The 18,380-nt window shown below is 55.1% G+C and overlaps 1 protein-coding gene across 9 annotated transcripts in view; it reads right to left on the bottom strand.

Moving 5' to 3' along the window:
• DNMBP (dynamin binding protein) overlaps window positions 1–18,380 on the bottom strand; it is a 32,132-nt gene that overhangs the window by 2,033 nt on the left and 11,719 nt on the right. For 6 of the 9 annotated variants that reach the window (XM_072039684.1, XM_072039680.1, XM_072039681.1 and 3 more), the window contains 12 exons: window positions 16,397–18,322; window positions 5,534–5,721; window positions 4,832–4,931; window positions 3,990–4,137; window positions 3,609–3,626; window positions 2,796–2,995; window positions 2,338–2,468; window positions 1,989–2,093; window positions 1,663–1,791; window positions 904–1,236; window positions 279–461; window positions 3–201 (listed from right to left, as the gene is read on the bottom strand). In XM_072039684.1, coding sequence (XP_071895785.1) covers window positions 3–201; window positions 279–461; window positions 904–1,236; window positions 1,663–1,791; window positions 1,989–2,093; window positions 2,338–2,468; window positions 2,796–2,995; window positions 3,609–3,626; window positions 3,990–4,137; window positions 4,832–4,931; window positions 5,534–5,721; window positions 16,397–18,322 — 3,660 coding nt within the window. Of the gene's footprint in view, window positions 1–2; window positions 202–278; window positions 462–903; window positions 1,237–1,662; window positions 1,792–1,988; window positions 2,094–2,337; window positions 2,469–2,795; window positions 2,996–3,608; window positions 3,627–3,989; window positions 4,138–4,831; window positions 4,932–5,533; window positions 5,722–13,516; window positions 14,881–16,396; window positions 18,323–18,380 lie in introns of those variants that run through there. The other 3 variants (XM_072039683.1, XM_072039678.1, XM_072039685.1) reach the window with 2 other exon arrangements.

The raw sequence follows: 18,380 nt of genomic DNA, 5'->3' as shown, positions 1-18,380 counted from the left end.
ACCCCCATTGTCTATGAGCCAGCGATTCTGGCTGCCCATGGGGTCCTTCTTCTTGATGACCCCCACGATGTCTCCCTCCAGCAGCGAGACATCCAGGTCCTGGGCAGCATTGAAATTGCGCTCTGCCTGGAAGAGGCTGTCGGGGGAATAACGGGCCAGGAGGGCAGCTCGGATGTCATCCGACTGCAGGAGGTAGCTGGGCTGCAGAGGAACAAGGCAGGCATGAACGGTGTCCCAGGCTCCCCGGTGAGCCCTGACACGGGGCAGAGGGGACTCACCAAGGCACCGAGCGGCTGCCGCCGGGCAGACTGACGCTCCATGCTCTTCCTCTCAAAAGGCTTCTTGGGAGCTGCCTGGGACTCTGGGAAGAAGGTGAAGGCCTGGAGCTGCTGGAGGACCCGACTGTGCTCCTCCTGGAAGACGGCAATGAGGTTCCCCTCCCGGCCAGACACCTTCAGCAACTGAAACCAGAGCAAGGTCACAGTTAGATGGAAGCTACTGCTGAAAGTAGCCAAAAGCTACAGCAAGGATCATGCCAACTCCCAGGCCAAAAGGGGCTCTGAGCCCTGCCTGTGACTTGGATCAGGCTCAGATCTGCAGCTCTGTCTGGATACAGCTCTGCACGATCCCCAGGCTTATGGCCTGAGGTACTCCCAGGCAAATGCTGTCTTGCCACTGCTCCTGAACCAGCCAGAGCACAAGTCCCACCTCCACCATCTCCCCACACAACTGCATCTCAATCAGGCAGCTCTTGCCCTGACAGGATCCCATGGGAACCCTCCCTGAGGGACTGAAACAGCAGCAGCAGCTTCCCCTGCAGTGAGGGAAAGCTTGGGGACAAGCCCTGTGCAGAGGTTAGTGCTGCACTGAGCCTGGAGCACTGTCTCTGCTCCAGGAACCCACCGACAGCAGGGGTCTCAGCTCCTCCAGGGCCAGGCGCACGAAATCACAGTGTGCCTCTGCGTAGCCCCGCACACAGCTGGCAAAGAGCTCCTTGGCGAAGCACAGGAACTTGGGCAGCTCATCCAGGAGCTGGGCGTTAAGGGCCTCGTAGTTGTTGCGGGCTGACTGCAGCTCCTCCAGCGTTCGTTTGTCCTTCAGCTTCTCCGCTCGCTCTGTGCAGTTGTGGAAGTCGAGGAGCTTGTCGAAGCGTTTCTGCACCAGCTTGTGAGGCCCCGCAAACATGCTCAGCAGCTGGTTCAGCGGCGAGCTCACCAGCCGCTCCGTCCGCTCTTTCTGGTGGGCAGAGATGCAGGGAGCAGGTGAGATGAGGTGCTCTCTCCTGACATGCCTCTAACACCAGCTGCTCACCCTCTGCTACACAACCTCCCCAGGACAGCACAGGGTCCACCTTCCTGATGGCACCCTACCAGAGTTCCAGAGATCCCTTCTAGCACATAATACACAATAATCTTACATAAATGTGCTAGCATGGAAAATGCTAGAGGAAGGATGTTACACTTCTGGCAGGGCTGAAAAAAACGTGTGCCTAAAGGCATGCTCAAGGCACAACCTCAACCCACAGCCATCAAAGCTCTCAGGAGGCAGGAGCTGAATGGGGGTGCTCACACCTATTTTGGGCTGCGTTACCCGTGCAGCCACCCACGGGTGGGAGAGCCCCAGAGGGGTGCCTGCAGCACGCAAGGGCACAGGCTCACTCACAAAGTTGGAGAAAAGCTGGTCGCTGATGAGCCGGTTCACTTTCTGGAACTGGTCCAAGTCCCCGCTGCCTTTCTCCGTGCACAGGTCCCACATGCTGACCGCTGCCAGCGCCTTCATGCAGGCTGACTCCTGCACCAGGGACATGCAGTCAGCACAGCCACGCATACCACCCAGGGGAACAGGGCTCCCAGGGCAGCCCAGACCCCCCAGGGGCCAACCCCCAGGCAGGGCTGAGGGCAGAAGCATTGCCAAGTGGCACTGCAGGTACGCACCATGCAGGCAGGAGGGGCAGCACGTGGCAAGCCCCACATCACACCCAGACTCACCCGGACGTGCTGCAGGTAGAGTGAAAGGTCTCTGATGAAGGACTTGATTAGCCTCTCTTGCATCCGAAAATTTTTCTCTGTCTCCTCAAAGGCTTCATCCTTCAGCTGTGGGAGAAAAGAGCTCATGGGAGGCAATGCAGGAGTCTGGCACCTCCCAGAGTGGGAGATGTGGGGCCTCCTGCCCACAAACCAGGGAGCAGAGACGGATGGTTCAAACCCTAAGCTCACTCTGCCTTGCTGGCCTGGATGAGAACTATTCCCTGGGGAAGGGATGCGGGGAGTCAGCAGGTATCACCACCTCCTTGGGCACCACAGGGTGTAAGTGTATCTGCCAGGTGATGCAAATTACCTGGGGCGCAAAGCCCGTGAGATGCTTGAGGTGGCTGCTCACACGGTTGGATTTCTTGATGATAGAGTGGAAGTTGAGCTTGGAGATCTTTTCCATGAGGCTATCTTCATCCCCTTTCCGGTACTTCAGCACTAGAGAGATTGAAGCAGAAATCAGAACCCTTATCAGCACAATGTTAACATTAAATATATATTCTCATCTTATCGTTCTTGTTTTCATTTCACGGCTATGTATTCAGCAACTGCATACATTTCACATCACTGTATCACAAGAAGTATGTCAGATGCATACTATGTTATTCTTTGCATACTGTATCTCATGCTTAGATTTTTAAAAGCAGCTCTCTTATGGCACTGCTGTGAGGGTGCAGTTTATTGAGGTCAGATTCCCTCCAGGACTGTGCAGTTGACAGACTCCAACTTCACCCACTCTGACCCCAGCTTTACCCAGCTACTCACCCAGGTCCTTCCGACGCTTGTACTCGTTGATGTTGACGTTGATTTCTTTGACTGCAAGGAGAGCAGCTGTGAGCGGAGCCTTGTCAGGGTGAGACTCAGGGGTGGCACTCAGCAGCTCCATCAGCAGCAGCGGGTACCGCATCACCCTTTGCACTGGCTTGATGAGGAAGGAGCCCAGGTTAATGTAGTTTGTGCAGCCCCTGGGAAGTTGGGACAAAGAAGATGCAACAGGTTTCAGTCCAGCTCTGCCCCCTTGAACTGACCCCAGCCAGACCCAGAGGACCAACACCTCCAAATCCACTGCACTTCCTAACTCAGGCCACCCTCACCTCCAAACCCACTGCGCTCCTGAACCCGCAGTGATTTCAGATCAGCCCCAGGTTTCCAGACCTCACTCAAACCAGGTGACTCTTCTCAGCCAGGACCCTTCTCAGCCATCACCAGACCCACTGTGGGACCCCACAGGGGGTCCAGCCTTGAATGTACCAGAGCTCCACCTGCCTCAGACTCCATCCCACCACCCTACTGCTGGATCTGGCCTGCAGCGCAAGGCAGACTGTGCTCAGGACTGCAGCCAGCACGGGGCTCTCCTGCCTCCCTGGAGCTGATGGCTCCCCAAACCTGTTTTCAGCCCAAAAGACCTCCCCTCGCCTCACCACCTGCCTGTGCAGCCCACCCGTTGCCACTGCTGCGACCGTGCCGCAGGCAGGACCCCCAGACATGCGCCCAGCTGGTGGCGGGAGGTGAGTCACAAGGGAGCAGCCAGGCCAAGACAGACGGACAAGCGGGGACTAACAGGAAGGAGGCACTTACCACTCACTGTACAGGCTCCTGCCGGCCCACAGAGTGCCAAAAAGCAAAGAAAAGCAACAGGTTAACGGTGCAGCAGGCGTGCACTCCCACAGCCAGCTCCCTCCCGCAGTGACAGTGACGCTGCCATGGCAGCTCTGACCCATGGCAGCTGGAGACGTGGCAGATGTCAAGGCAGGCAAAGTGGCTCATTTCTTCACCAGCCATGGTGGTGCAGGGCTTGGGGAATAAGAACCTTAAACCCAGGGCATGCTGCCTTCTCCCTACTTTGGTGGCCCTACAGGTAGGCGTCCCAACCCCTGTGCGTTGGGGCAGATGGGTAGGGACGCTGGGGAGTGAACCCCCTACCCCAGCCTGATGGCCACCACCGCGGAAGGCTCCAACCTGAGGCTATCCAGCAGGTCCACGAGTAGTTTCTGGATCTTCTCATCCTTCTCGTAAGTTTCCAGCAGTGCAATGGCCTCGTCATGGTTCTGGCAATACACCCTGTAGACACTCTCCAGTTCTGCACGCTGTGCCAGGAACACCGGCCCTGCACACAGCAGTAAAGTGGGATGTCAGTGTCTCCAGGCCCCCCTTGCCTTCCACAACCACGCTGAATTCATGGTGAGACACTCTGTGTCCCCCTTCCACACACAGCTTGAGAGGACATCGTTACAGGAGCACCCAGGATGCATCCTTGTCACCCTCAGCATGCCCACACATCCTGCCTGCTTCACTGTCACTACAGACCAGGTGGTTTGAGCAACTGGGGACAGAAATGGGAAGCTGTGCACCAAGCGCATGTCGTGATAACTCACCAGGACATGTTCACTCAGGCTCTGCGGGGACTGTTTCCCTAGCTGAAGAGCCCCAGAGGGACCCCAGGAACCACAGGCAGAGACCTCAACTGATCCATCCTTCCAGCGGGTGACTGGTCAGTGGCAGTGGAGAGCCACATGGGGAACAAAGGCACAGGCTGCCCAGGGCCTGAGTTGCCTGTGCAGGTCTGAGGAGTGGGTCTCTCTTTAGGGAAGGAGCCAGGGGGAGCCATAGCCAGCCCTCATTTCTCAACATAGTGACCCATGGGGCAACACAGGTCTTCACAGCTTCACCAGTGGACTGATAAGCACCAACAGGGACCAGCAGGGAGGAAATGCTCCCATGATTTAAACTGCTCTGTTCTGCAACCCCACTAGCAAATCACGTCCCAGCCTGCTGAGAAAAGGCAACAGCAGAGTTCATACCAATGGCATCTGAAGCCTCCAAGGTGGACAGCAGCTGCTTAGAGAAGCTTATCACCACTTGGATGTTTCCAAAAAGACCCTCAAAATCTACATTCTGCACCTGGGGAATGGAAAGAGAGATGTCCTGGATGGGAGAACATGACCCAGCCAGACCCAACAGCCACCCCTTGCCCTCCTGCAACCCACCAGCCCTCAGCTCCCCATCAGCCCCCCAGCTTGGCCTGCTCCCACCACAGTGACTGTACTCACTCCCTCGTCCTCACTGTGCATTGAAATTCTCCCTCCTTATGCGTACCACCACTCCTCTTTCCCAGCAATTTCATCCCTGCCTTTGTTCACCTGACATTCTCCCTCTCTTCCCACCAATTCTGTCACAGTGCCAGGACCCCATATTTTCTTTCTCATGTCAATGGATTTAACCTACAATAGAAATGAAGAGAACAGTTCCCCGCTCCACCCAGGAAATTAATCTGTGATACTTGCTGCTAGCTTTCTTGCTCTCAGCAACAGTGGGAGCTCAGCAGGATACCAAAACAAATGGGATATTTCTATGAGCGCAAGGAGCAACATGAATCACCCTGCTGCCCCCAGCATATCTGAATTTCCCCTGTGGGTTCCTTTGCTGCTCCAAGAACAAAGCAGACTCACTATCCTCACCCCACCCCGTCAGTGCCACACTGTAGCCTGCCCCCACACTCCTACCTGTGCCTGCTGCAGGGGCACCATGATCCTCTCCACGCACATCTCCAGGTCTCGGATGTAGTCCCTCTCTGTCTGGAGCAGTTCCTCAATAACCTTGGACCTCTTCTCCAGCATCCTGTGCTCTGGGCTCTCGGTGGCAGCTGAGGACGTCTCCAGGGAGGGTGTCTGGGAGGACAGGAGGGTCATCTCTGCAAGACAGACAAGCACGATCAGCATCCTCCAGCAATACCTGGCCTGACCCTTGCTGGGCAAGGCCAGGAGACAAGCAGCAGCTGAACTGTGCCCACAACCTGTGAGTCTGCCAAACACGATGGTTAGAGCAGGGCCAGCAGGTTGCCCACAGCTGCTCCCACAGCCTGCCTCCACCACCAGCCCTCACAGCACCAGTACCGCTGTACTGGGGACACAGTGCTGAGCGCTGCAGCACAGGGACAGCTTGCAGAGCCTGTCCCTGCCCACCCCATGCCAAATCTTCAGTTGTGGTAATCCAAATATGCACCGGCCACTTCCCTGCTGCTCCTGGCATGGGGGCCAGCAGACTGCAAGCCACGCAAACCTGCCCCAGGCCCATGACGCCAGCTGGGCCCTGGTATCCCGACGCACAGCCCTCTCTTACCTCTGCCCCCAACTCAGCAAACTCTCGGTGGGGCTGAGCCCTGCTCTCCTCCTCACCCTAGCAGAGGAGCGGCCGGCTGGGGGCTGGCTATGGCAGCCTGGCCATGGCGGCTGTCCCCTCCCCTGGGGCTGGGAACAGGGTCCCCATTCTCCAGCTCCAGGCCATTTCCATCTGAATAGCCGAAAAGGCCTCCAGGCACCCACAATGGGGCTGCCGGCGGCAAAGCCTGGAGCTGGACCGTGAGGAGAAGCACTCGTGCGAGGCCAGGAAAGCCTTGCTGGGGTGCGACCGAGGTGGTCAGGACCCACAGCTGGCACCAAGGCCGAGCCCTGGCGAAGCTGCAGGTGGTGGGGGGACAACGTGGGCTGCATGGGGCAGAGGAATGGGGCAGCCGCATGCACCCCACAATGACACGGGTGGGTGCCAGGCCAGGGAAGGCCCAGTGCCCCCAGCACAGCCCGGGGATGTGCCCCATGCCCAGGCCCACCGTCCCCTCAGAGTCTCCCCACAAGAGACTGTGGCAAACTGCTGGTGTGCGACACGGGGAGCGCTGTGCAGGGAGCCCCACGTCTGGGGGCTCGCCACCCTCCTCCTCTTCCCTATCCCAGGCACAGGCTTCTGGTTTTCCTCCTGGTTTTCGGTCCCACCTGCGGCTCCCCCGCCAGCCCGGCCCCCTCCCATTTTCATTCAGGTTCAGACATTTTATCTCAGCGGATTCCTGGGCCCCAGCAACTCGGTACCCACCTGCCTGCTGCTACACCAGGTGCCCCCCCCAGACAGAAACACGGCAAAAGCATGGCCCAAACTCAGCTGGCGAGCCCTCCCAGCCAGGCTCTGGCCCCAAAACTCAGCTCTCCTTCATCTAATTGCTGCTTTGCAGAACTGGCACCCATGGGGCCCGCAGCCCCTTGCAGCACAGCCTGGCCTGCCTCAGATCCGTGGTTTTCGGCAATTAGCTGATTTGACAAATGCTCCCCAGCTCCAGCTGTCTCCCACGCATCGCCAGCTGCTGCATTTCACTGGGATTTTATCAGAGCTGCGGACAGGCCCCCAGCTCTTATGTTTGTATAAGTATTTTTGCAGGACAGGCACGTCCAGATCCCCACCTCCCTGACCTCTCCTGTTGCAAGCCTCAGGCAACAGCAGGCCGAGAGTGGGGGGAAAACAGCACTGACACCAGCCCCAGCCCTGGGAGGCTCCGCGTTATCTGGGGGTCTGGCACCCACCACACAGCCCCTGCAGACCCCAGTGCTCCCCACCTCCAGGTGCTGGGGCTGCCGGGCCCCACAGGGTAACCGCAGTATCCAGCAGTGGTGTGAAAGCGGGATGGGAAATTGAATCACCTAAACCGATGGCTGCCTTGACTTCCCCAGCCAGCTTTATCAAACCAAATGCAGCAGAAGCCTGTGAGGAGGGATGGGGAGCAGACACCAGGTTTTATATTTACTCACTGTTTGCATTTGCAAAGCATCTGGAAAGCCTCAGCTACAGACCAGGCCCTACCCTGCAAGGTCCTCTGCAAACACACCACAAAGGTGTCCTGCAGGGCCACGGCGCTCGAAGTCTGAACCCAACACCAGACAACAAAAGGACAAAGAAACACTCTGAAAATGTCCAGCAGCTCTCTGCAGCTAGAAGCTCACAAGCAGTAGTGAAATAGAAACAATAAATGAGTTATTTTAAAGACGGATTTTTTTTTTTTTCTTCTAAAGGAATGTCATTTGTTTTCCAGGAAAGCAAACTCAAGTGGCAGGGCAACATGGAAGAAGCAGGAAGGTGTTAACTGAAATGCAAACAGGTGAGTGAAACCAAGGCAAGGTGGGCGTGTGAGCTGATACCACCCGTCCTGAATGAGCTGACAAAGCATGGGGTGGCCACGGGAAGTCCTGAAACTGAGCCTGTATTCAACAACAGCCAGAAATGACCCATGAATATCCCGAGCTGGAAGGGACCAACAAGGATCATCAAATCCAGCTCCTGGGAGAAATAAATTTGATTCAAGCTCAAAAGGGAAAGATTAAATTTCCAGCGGCCAAAGATTTGAATTTTGCATTTATCCACATGCAAAGTGACAACCACCCTGCCTGAACTTTGCACAGGAAATCTCGGACTTTACCACATTGCCTAACAATCCTGCTGTGCTCCCTCATTCAGCTGTAGCTATCTGGTGGGAATAAGTCTGATTGCAAGGAAGATCTTGTGGGTAAACCAGGTCCTTGGATCCTAGCTCCTGGCATTTCCAACAGCTCCGTGCTGGAGAGCTAAGGGAGAAGCAGCAGGCACCTCTTCTGCCAGCCCTGCCTTGCACAGCCCTGCCCTAAGCAGGGCAATGTCCTCTCTGCACCCACGCCTCTGCACCCACTTCAGACCACCGGAGTGGAGCCGGGGATCCCCAGCACCACGGCTGCTCCCCACGCTCCAGTGAGCAAACCCCAAGCACAAAAACCTCAATCAGGTGCCCTGAGGCAAGGCTTTGGCTGACACTCCTGAGATTTCCAGCTCCACAACACCTTTCCTCTGCAAGTCTCAAAAGCCTGCCCGGGGAAGGAAAATTAAAACCTTTCCTGCACAAGTTTTAAACCCATAATGGTCATTAGTGCAGCTTGCCTGACCTGGCACGATGCTGCATGCCAGTTCCACCCACTTAAACTGTGTCAGTGTTTCCATTATTGTGCCTGTGATTTCCGAATACTCAAACAAATTAATTCCCCTCTGGCCTTCTTGCCCTTTCTGAATACTTCAAGATTTATTTAAAAACAAGGCAGCTGCAGAGGACGGCTCTTATGACTCTTGCTATTTATCACCAGCCCAGCATCCTCCTTCAGCCATGAACTCAAAATGCCATCCTGCTTCTTTCCAAACACTCAGAGCTCAAAAAATACAAATACAGATTTTTTTTTTAATACTTGGCACTCCCACCTGATTGATGCGGACAATTTGCAGGACTTGTCGTACTTAAAAACTCTTCTTTTTGTATTTTATACCATCTCTTTTGATTGCTGCCATTTTCTTTTTCCTTACTTGTTACATTTACATATATGTCTAATTGCAGTATTCCCCAAATTAGGCTTATTAAGCTTTTAACTAAACTCACCCTCTTTCATAGCTGTGGGTTTTGGTTGTCTAATAAATGCTTTTTTAACAAATTCCCATTTAAATGTTACCGCTCTACCCAAGCCATCAGTTCTGGAGGCCCCGAGACACACACCACAGCTGGATTGGTCTCCGTTACTCTGCAGGAATGCTACTGGTATTTCTAATGAAGCCACCAAATTCCAGTCCAGTGCCAAATTCATGTTTACCCACTATACAGATGCCAAAAGGGCATTCAGAAATACTCTTCCAAAAACAGTGTTCTCAATCACAACGTTTAGAGACTCTAATTTTGTTCTCTTCCAGCTCTCACATGAGCTCTGAAACATGGATCTCCAAAGGAAAATCCCTAACAACATTTTTTTTTCTCTGTCCCTTTTGGGCTATTTGTGACAAACGAGCTCTCTTTGACGCTTTGGCAGCCTGCGGCAGTCTCCCAGTTGCTCCTGCTTCTGAGCCTTGCTGATCCACCTGCTGGTGCACATAAGGCCCAAGGGCAATGTGTAACACATCTGCTGGCAAACACGCAGCGAGGTGTCGAGGTGGAGCACACTCCCACCTCCGCCCTTCCCGTGGAGATCATGTTTTTAATACTGCAATCACACGGCTCAGGCTGCTCATCTCAGAAATGCCACTTTTGTTGACATTCTTCCAACCCAAGAAAACGTCCAGTTCTTACAACCGAGCTCCCAGTGTGAGCACAGGCACAGCTAAGAGCTTAGCTCCCTGCCCCACTTTGTGAGCAGAGTTAATCCACGAGCACAGACCCAGCAGGATTTGCATCCATCCCGCAGGGCCCGGCAGCTCTCCCAGAGGGCCACATCGCCTCCCCACTTCTCCTTTCTAGGGCTCACCTGCCAGCATCCCCCGTCACCGCGTGCTCCCGTGGTGCAGCCTCGAGGGCCCAGGCTGCTAACCCTGTCCGGAGAGGGATGTGCTGTCCATCGGTAGCTACGGCTGTGACTGGGCAACCTCGGCCTCTGCCCGTGCCTCCTAAGCCAAGCCCAAGGAGCCTCAGCACCGAGGACGAGCCCTGCGCAGGCTCGCTCGGCACCAGCCTCCGAGCGGAGCTGCACCCGCCTGTGAGACTCCAGCCCCAGGCTCAGGGCCCAGCAGAGGCAGGCGGTGACTCAGGACAAAACAAACCAGCTGCAAATATTCGAGGTATGTGGACGCCAGGAGGGGAGGGGTTACTGCCTAGCAAGAGAGGAGAGGGGATGAAACTAGGGCGGGGAATAATTAATCCGAGCGAAACGCTGAGCTCCCTGCCAGGAGCAGGATCTGCCTGGGGTGAAAACTCTCACTCTGGACACAAGTAGTAGTAAGTCCACAACACAACATATCCACTGCTCCAAAAGCAACAGACTGAATATATTCAGTGTCTCACTGCTTAGGAGCAATGAGAAAAATTCAAACCCTAAGGATGAGCTGAACGGGAACAGACTGGGGCACTTCTCCAGGGCCACCAGGAGGTCTCATCTCAAAGGTGTCCCACGTGGAGCCTTCTGGCTCCCCTATTGTGCCCTCTGAGGTCCCGTGGCACAGGTGGACTTCAGCACACAACATCAAGCTGCTGGGCTCTGCCAGGCTCCTTGCTGCAGCAAACCACATGCTCAAACCTTGGAGGATAGGGACTGACAAGATGCTCACTGGCAAAGACAGGTGAGAAGCTCTCATGGTCCTCCTGGGCCATCTCCCTCCCGGCTGTCCCTGCCTTCCCTGCCCTTACGTGCCTCTTGGCTGCCCTCTGCTACCATGGGCTCCAACGCCGAGGCAGGACGTCAATAAAAAATGACTGTGAGCAAAAACAGCAAGAGAAAATGGAAGGAAAACTGGAAGTTCTCTAAAAGGATGTTTTAGGCAGATAATCCAAACAAACACTGTTATGCAATCAAGAAAGAGAACAATACCCATGGAAAATTTGTCCTGGGCTTGTTCTTCGATACAGGCAGCAGATACAAACACATGAATGAATATAGAAAAAACATACAATAGACAATAGATATTGGGAACTTTCAAGTACAGAAAAATGAGAAGAAAGATATCAAGACAAATCCATGGATGGCAGAATTAAGAATTCAGGTTTTGTTTTTTAAATGAGGGAATAAAGTGCTACTTCATAATCCAATTTTATTTCCACCCAGGATAAAAGAAATACTTATAATGATCTAATCCTATAATAAGCAGAGAGAGAAAAATTCTTGATAAGATGATGGAAAGGCAAAATTATACAAAATAAATATTCTGCTGCTTTCCACCTCAAAAGCTGAGATAAGACCTCACTAACTGGCACCTCAAAAACCCATTGCCAATGGAGAATATCTAGAGAAGAAGGCATTTCTAATCACATTCTCTACAAACTGAATTTAGAGTTGATCCTATATAATATTTTCAAAGTAAATGATTTCGTAGGATCACACACGAGGTTTACACATATTAGTTGCTAACTGAGCCAAGGTATTTTGGACAAGATGGAACTACTCAAACCAAGTAGGTTTAACATAGACAAATGCCTTAATGTATTACTGGGGATAAGAAATGCAGCCACACGCAGGGCTGTGTTCTGGGGACTAATGACTCTGCTCAGGTCATCCGAAACTCAGCACAAGTTCCCAGAGCGTTGCTGCAGCAAAAGCATGTGTAGGGGTCTGCAACAAGGAACAGGAGTGCAGCAAGGTGCTGACACCCACCTAGGATGTCTCCTGCTGCTTTAAAGTCCACTATTTTAGGAGTAAGAACTGAAAAATAAGTGAAGATGGGGAAGAATAAACACTGACAGGTCTTTCTGTGAGCCTGTGCCATGAGTATTTTAAGACCATTAATTACAAAGACCTGAAGACTGAAAAATTACTGGTAGAACTGAAGGCTGGTAATTACAGTACCTGTCTGAGAAAAAAAAAAATCAACTAAAAAGCTGTAATTTGGTAGAAAAAGGTTGGGGGTTGAAAGCTGAAATACAACACATTAGCATGCAAAACATTCAAGAGGGATGGTGAGTAAGCAGCACCGCTATGTCAGGAGGAGTCTCCTTCTGTTGGAGCATCAGGCAGACACATCTGAGCCTCCTCTCGAAGAGATGCTCTAACCAAGTAGCTGTCACTGGGCTGCACCACAGAGAAATCTGTGAGAAGTGTAACAACCCAGCTGGTGGAAAAGATGTCCCCATGTCATCCCTAACAGGGCTTCCAAGTCCTGAATTCTGCTACTCTGCGGAGAGGAGGAGGCGGCTAGGAGAGCAGACAGCGTTGTAAAAAGCACCTAGAGGTACACAGAGAGGGAAAAGCAGAGCAGACTTTTTCCTAGCAGCAGGACAGGAAGGTGTCTGCTGCCAAGCACTGTGGGATGACTTTTTGGAAGGCTCCCAGGTGCTGGTGAGGTCTTAAACAGAGTCAGTGCAGCTACAGGGGCTAAGCACATTTGCCAGGGAGGCGTGCTGCTGATGCTGGCCAGGGCCCCAGTGAGGCTTGAAGAGCAATACAGCAGGGACCTGCAGCCATAAACAGGCTGCAGGACAGACGGAAGACACCTGGAGCCTTCCTCTCTCCCTGTCCTGCTGTGGAACCAGCGGTGGAGCACGGTGTGTGGTTTCCCCAGGCCCAGCTGGGAGCTGCCTGCAGTATTTCCCAGGTGCAGCTCCCACAGGCCAGCCCCTGCCCCATTTTGAGCCTCGCAGGGTTTTGCAGACTGCTTCCCTCCCCACTGTGCTCCTGGCCCCTCCTAGCTGCCCTTTCAACCTCCTGGCACTGCAAAACCACTCCCTTCCCTTACCCTGGGGACACAACCGAGCAAAGTCCCACCCTGCCAGGGCAGCCGAGAGCACAGAAACGCAGCCTGCAGAGCCTGCTTAATCAAAATACCTCCAGAGAACAGATTTTTTTGGTAAGCTGATAGCCAGCCGCAGCCTCCAGCACTGCCACCTAGGTGGCTGCTGCGCTGCCGTGCTGTTTGCTCCACGCTTCCACCCCCCTCAGGGAGAGTTCAGTTCACATACAGGTGCCTGGGCTGGACGCAGAAAGGGCACAGCAGCCAGCAGACCCTCAGACACACCATTACCTGACGGGGAGGTCAGGCCCAAGGTCGGCTCCCTCCACCCAGCCTTGCTGTCCCTGCCCCAGCACCTACTCGTGACCTTGCAACAAGAGAGCAAGCCCCACGAAGCTGCTTGAAGCTGAGGGTCACGGCCGTGCCGTCAGCAGTGTGTCTGGGCACTAGGGCAGGGTGAAGGAACGCCCCGGGACACCGCACCGGCAACTCCCAAGCAGTTCCCTGCCTACCTCGCTTCTCCTTCCTGGTTTGTACAAACTCCGAGTGCCGCAGGGTGCTGGGAGCCGTCCTCCTGTAGAAACTGTTTCGCTGCAGCAAGGAGCCCGTCCTGTTGTCTTCCTCCGCCTCCCAGATGTGGCTCCAGTCTGGCCGGCCCGTGCGTACCCTGGAGCGCTCTGCTCTAGCATCCAGGGCTGCTCCTCCTGGCTCCCCACAGCTGTCGCAGTCCACGTCCCATGTCCTTGACTGTCTGTAGCAGGAGCCTGACTCCAGGCTCGTGCTGCTGTCTCCCGAGGACCAGGCTGCAAACGCAGGAGCTTCGCAGCCTCCAGCTGGATCGCTGCGGTGCATGACATGGCCTTTAGGCTGCCTGTGCTGCTCAAAGTCTTCTTGGGCTGCCTGGTCCCTGGCATCTACGTACTGCCTTCCCTCCTCCCTGTACCCTCTAGAGCCCCTCCTGTCCTGCCTACGCTGCCTTTCCCTTTCCCCATAACGTCCTTCACCCTCACTGTAGTCCCTAGGGTCTCTGTCCTCCTTATAGCACCTTCCCCCTTCCCTGGGCTCTGCAGGGCCTCTATCCTCCCTGTACCGCCTTCCCCCCTCCCTGTACCTCCCAGGTACTCTGTCCTCTCTGTCCCGCCCTGCTCCCATCTCGGAGTTGCAGTCTCTGTATTGAACACCCTCCCTCTCATTCACCCTGTAGTTTCTATCCTCCGTGTCCTGGCTTTTGCCTTTCCAAGCCCTGTCTGTTCTCCTGCAGTCCATGTACTTGTCGTCTCCCTTCCAGAAGCCTTCACAGTCTCCGTTCACACTCTGTTCATCCACAGAGACGCCCTCCTCTCCCTCATAATCATCCCAGCCTCTGTCTGCTCCCTCCCAGTCTGGGTGCTGCCTCTTTGTCCCAGGTCTCTCATTCCAGTGAGCCTCCCTGAGCAGCGCGTCCACCCCGGTGACGTCCCCTCTCCTCGCAGCACAGCAGTCCTCGTACTCCCAGCTGAGAAGCCGAAGATCCTGCCGAGGATCCTCCACGCCGTATTTCCTCCTGGGATAAGTGCACATCGTCCTCCTGCTCCCCAAGCCCCAGCTGGGGCTGGTGCCGTTTCTCCCCTCCGCTCCAGCACTTTCTTCCCAGGCGAAAGGCAAGCAGCACTTCCTGAAACCAGCCCGCAGGAGCAGGACGGGGCCGTGCCCAATGGCTCAGAGCCCCAGCCTCCTCCACCTGCTGCCCAAGGTAATCAGTAACCAGCCCAGAGGGCGGGAGGGAGGCTGCGGGGAGGCTCTCACTGCACAGACCGGCTCCACAGCTTTGCCACAGCCAGCAGCCTCCCCGGGGCAGCGAAAAGGAGTGCAGTGGGGCACCACCAGGCCATGCTCTAAGAACAACATCCCCAGGGAAGGGAAAGAGGTGCGTGTGAGACCATGGGAAGCCACAGACCAGGTACTGAGCATCAGATCTCCTTCTTCCCCCGCCTCCACACCCCTGCCAGCTCCAGCAGCTAGCACGGAGCCCAAGCGACGCAACCTTGTCCTCCATACCTTCCTGCCGAGCCCCATCCTTCTGCCAGCCCTCACCCACAGGTGAGGAGCAGCAGGAGATGAGCAACACTCCCTAGTTTTCCATACCCCAAACACAGAAGCTCCACTGAGAAGCCAAGAGATGACCACAATGTGCCCTGAACAGACAGAAGAGCCCATGGAGGTCATCCATGCTTCAGGCTCTTGTAGCACTTGTACGCACAACTGATGCTTCCAGCTGGCAGAAGGCAAAATTAAAACCAACCCACCCTCCTGCTCCAGCTGCAGGAGGGCAAGCACTAATCCTGCCCAAGTCAGGTCATTAGCGTAACTTCAGTGTACACACAAGACATGCCGAGAAGCAACCCGCACATTTTAAACACGTATTTTAGAAGAACACATCCTTTCTGCTGTTCATTTGGCTCCCTGGATGACAAATGGATGGGCTGGGTTCCCCCAGGACTATGCCAGCCCTATTTTGTGTCCTTAGGTAGGAAACTGATCATAGGACCAGAACTGCTTCTTCTAAATCCTCAGGTTTCTTAAAAGGCTGAAAAATCCCCTGGGACTAGTAAGGGGATAACTTGACAGGCAGGATGTCTCAAGCCAGTGCGTTAGTTCCTGCCTAAAACTTTCAGTTTCAGTAACGAACAAATTCAGCAGGACCTTCCCCTGTCAGGAAGCAGTGAGAGAGCAGGAGACGTGTCCCAGAAAGATCCTTCCCGGATTTGCCTCTTCCTAACTCCAAGCCTCGAATCTTCCAAGCATCCCTCTCACACCCCACTGGTGTGGAGGCTGCGTGTCACCCCACTTCCCCAGCGCACTGACATCATCCTTCGCTCCCGCGTGCTCTGCATCACACACGATCCTGCAGCAAAGCGCCTGGGCCCCACAATACTGATTAAGTAGTGGGAGGCTGGAGGCACTGAAATCAGAGTGAGTAATCCCAAGGCATGAGCTGACATTTCACTCCACCTCCCGCACGCAGTACCCACATTTCCTGCGCATCATGAGTTTTGCTAAGAGAACAGCACTGTAAGAGCTCCTGGGAGAAGCTGTGGAAGGGACTGTGGGAGATGTATGTTTCCACTTTCTCTGTTGTATTATGAAGTATAACAGAGGTAACAGCACTGATCTTTGTATCTTACCTTCGGGTTTTCAGAGTCCAAATGTGCCCACATAAAGCAGGCAGCCTTCTTCTCCAAGTGCAAAGCAAAATCACCATAATTTGTAGTGCCACAGGGTTTACAAAAACAACCAAAATCAAGAATTTAAAAAAAAAAAAAAAAAAAGGATTAAAAGACTGGCTCCAGCAGGGGCTGTATGTGGCAGGGGCCACCTGTCCTACTAAAGCACCCCTACTGCCGCAGACTCACCTCTCAGCTCCTGCAGCTCCACGCTGAGGCTCTCGATGTTGGAATCACAGAAGTCCAGGTTCTCCAGGGTCTCCGCTCTCACCAGCTCATCCTGCTGCTCCTCCAGCATCAAGCTCAGCTCAGCGCGGGTCTTCCCGTAAGCCTCCAGGTCTCGCTCCACCTCCCCGATCCTCGTCAGCAGGATGGAGCAGGGGGAAGCCGCTCCTGTCTGCATCGTGTCATCGCGGCCCTCCTCTGCACGCTGCTCCTGGGCGCTGGGCTGCAGCTGCAGAGGGGCCAGGCTCCTCCGCTGACTGCTGGACGGAGGCCGAGGTGCGGGCCGGGAGGGCTTCACCGAGAAGGACAGGGACCTGCCTTTGGGAAGGCGGCTGGGCTGCGAGGGCATGGGGGCTGTCGTGAGGGTGCTGGGCCGAGGAGGGGGTGGCCTCAGGGCTTTCCTCCTCTCTGGAGGCTTGGCGTGGGAGGCAGGCTCGGGAGAGCCACGAACGATGTCCTTCTCTGAGCTATAGTCCAAGATGGAGAAGTGCCGGGAGACCTTGTCCTGCTCAGCACCGGTACTCGACAGACTCTTCTCAAACTGCGCCAGCTGCTCTGTCAGTTTGGAGTCGAGGTCCGTGCAGCCGTCCCCCTGAGCTGTGAGCAGGGAACATTCCCCCCAGGTCCCAGACCAGGTGTCCGAGCCCACGTGGGCACCTCCCAAGCTGGAAGAACAAGATTTGGACTTCTCCTGTTGACTGTCCACCCAACCATCCAAGTCCTGGGTGCTGCTCTGGTTCTCCTGGGGCTCTGGTGCTGTCCAGCTGTTAGGAGGAGAAATGACCTGGCTTCTGCAAGTGTCTGGTGGGGAGCAGGGAGCCTGCTGGGGCATGGCGGGACTGTCTCCATCATGCTCGGGCAGGGCCTGAGGCTCCAACATACCTGCTTGGCCAGGCTTGCTGCTCTGCTGTGGGGGCAGCTGAGCAGAGGGATGAAGGCCATTGACTGTCTTTGTGCAGTCAGAGGGGAGGGAGTCTGCTGTGGCTTTGGGATGTGGCCCCTGGAGTCCTGTGTCAGGAAAGGCCTGATGTCTCAGATCAGAGCCCAGAGGACCCTCCGACCTCTCTGCCATGTGAGACGTAATGGTGTCAGCCACAGGGTGTGCAATAGAGCCATCCTCCACATCCCTGCCATCCTTCCCTGGCAAAGGGAGAGCTTTGGAGCAGGCGCTCTCTGGGTCTTGCTGGATGTTTACTTCACAGCTGACTCCAGCCTGGGGATCTCCAGCACCCACCTTTTCCCTGCAGGGGTCGGAGGCTTCCAGTCTCACAAATCTGTGTGGGAAGATGCCGCGTTTCCCTCTCAGCTCCCCCTCTAGCCAGCCATCCTCCAGAATGCCCACAATCCGAATCCTGTCACCCACTTCAAAATCCAGTTCCTGGGACTCCAGGGCTTGGAACTGGTAGAGGGCAACACCATAGGTGCTCCCTGGCTCCTGCCCTCCATCTTCTCTGCTGTCCTCCTCCTGTTTGGTGGGCACCTCCACTGTCCCATTGGTGTCACAAGTCCCTCTGGGCTCTGGATCTTCTGAGGTTCCTGCTGCTCTTAGAGGAGTAAGCAGCTCCACAAAACCCTCTGGGAAAATGCCCCTCTGGCCTCGGAGCTCCCCCTCGAACCAGCCAGGCTCTGGGATGCCAACAATATTGATCACATCCCCTTCCCTGAAGTCCAGTTCCTCCTCCAGCTGAGCAGACAGGTCCATCAGGGCCCGGGCTTGGCCCAACGAGTAGGCAGGCACCTCCAGGAGAGCGCTCTGGGACAGCTGACGGCTCCGAGTTGAAAGGCACAGCTCCCGCACACATGATGAGGGGAAAAAGCCCTTGGAACCCCAGCTGCTTCGGCCCTGGAGCCAGCTGGAGGCCAGGGAACCCCCCAGGATCACCAGGTCTCCTGCAGGGAATGAGACACACCAGTTCAAAATTGCCCTCGTGATTGCTTCTCACCTCCT

This window comes from Anas platyrhynchos, chromosome 6, assembly GCF_047663525.1.
Source record: "Anas platyrhynchos isolate ZD024472 breed Pekin duck chromosome 6, IASCAAS_PekinDuck_T2T, whole genome shotgun sequence".
Taxonomy (NCBI): Eukaryota; Metazoa; Chordata; class Aves; order Anseriformes; family Anatidae; genus Anas; species Anas platyrhynchos.
This window is presented reverse-complemented; position numbering and strand designations above follow the sequence as displayed.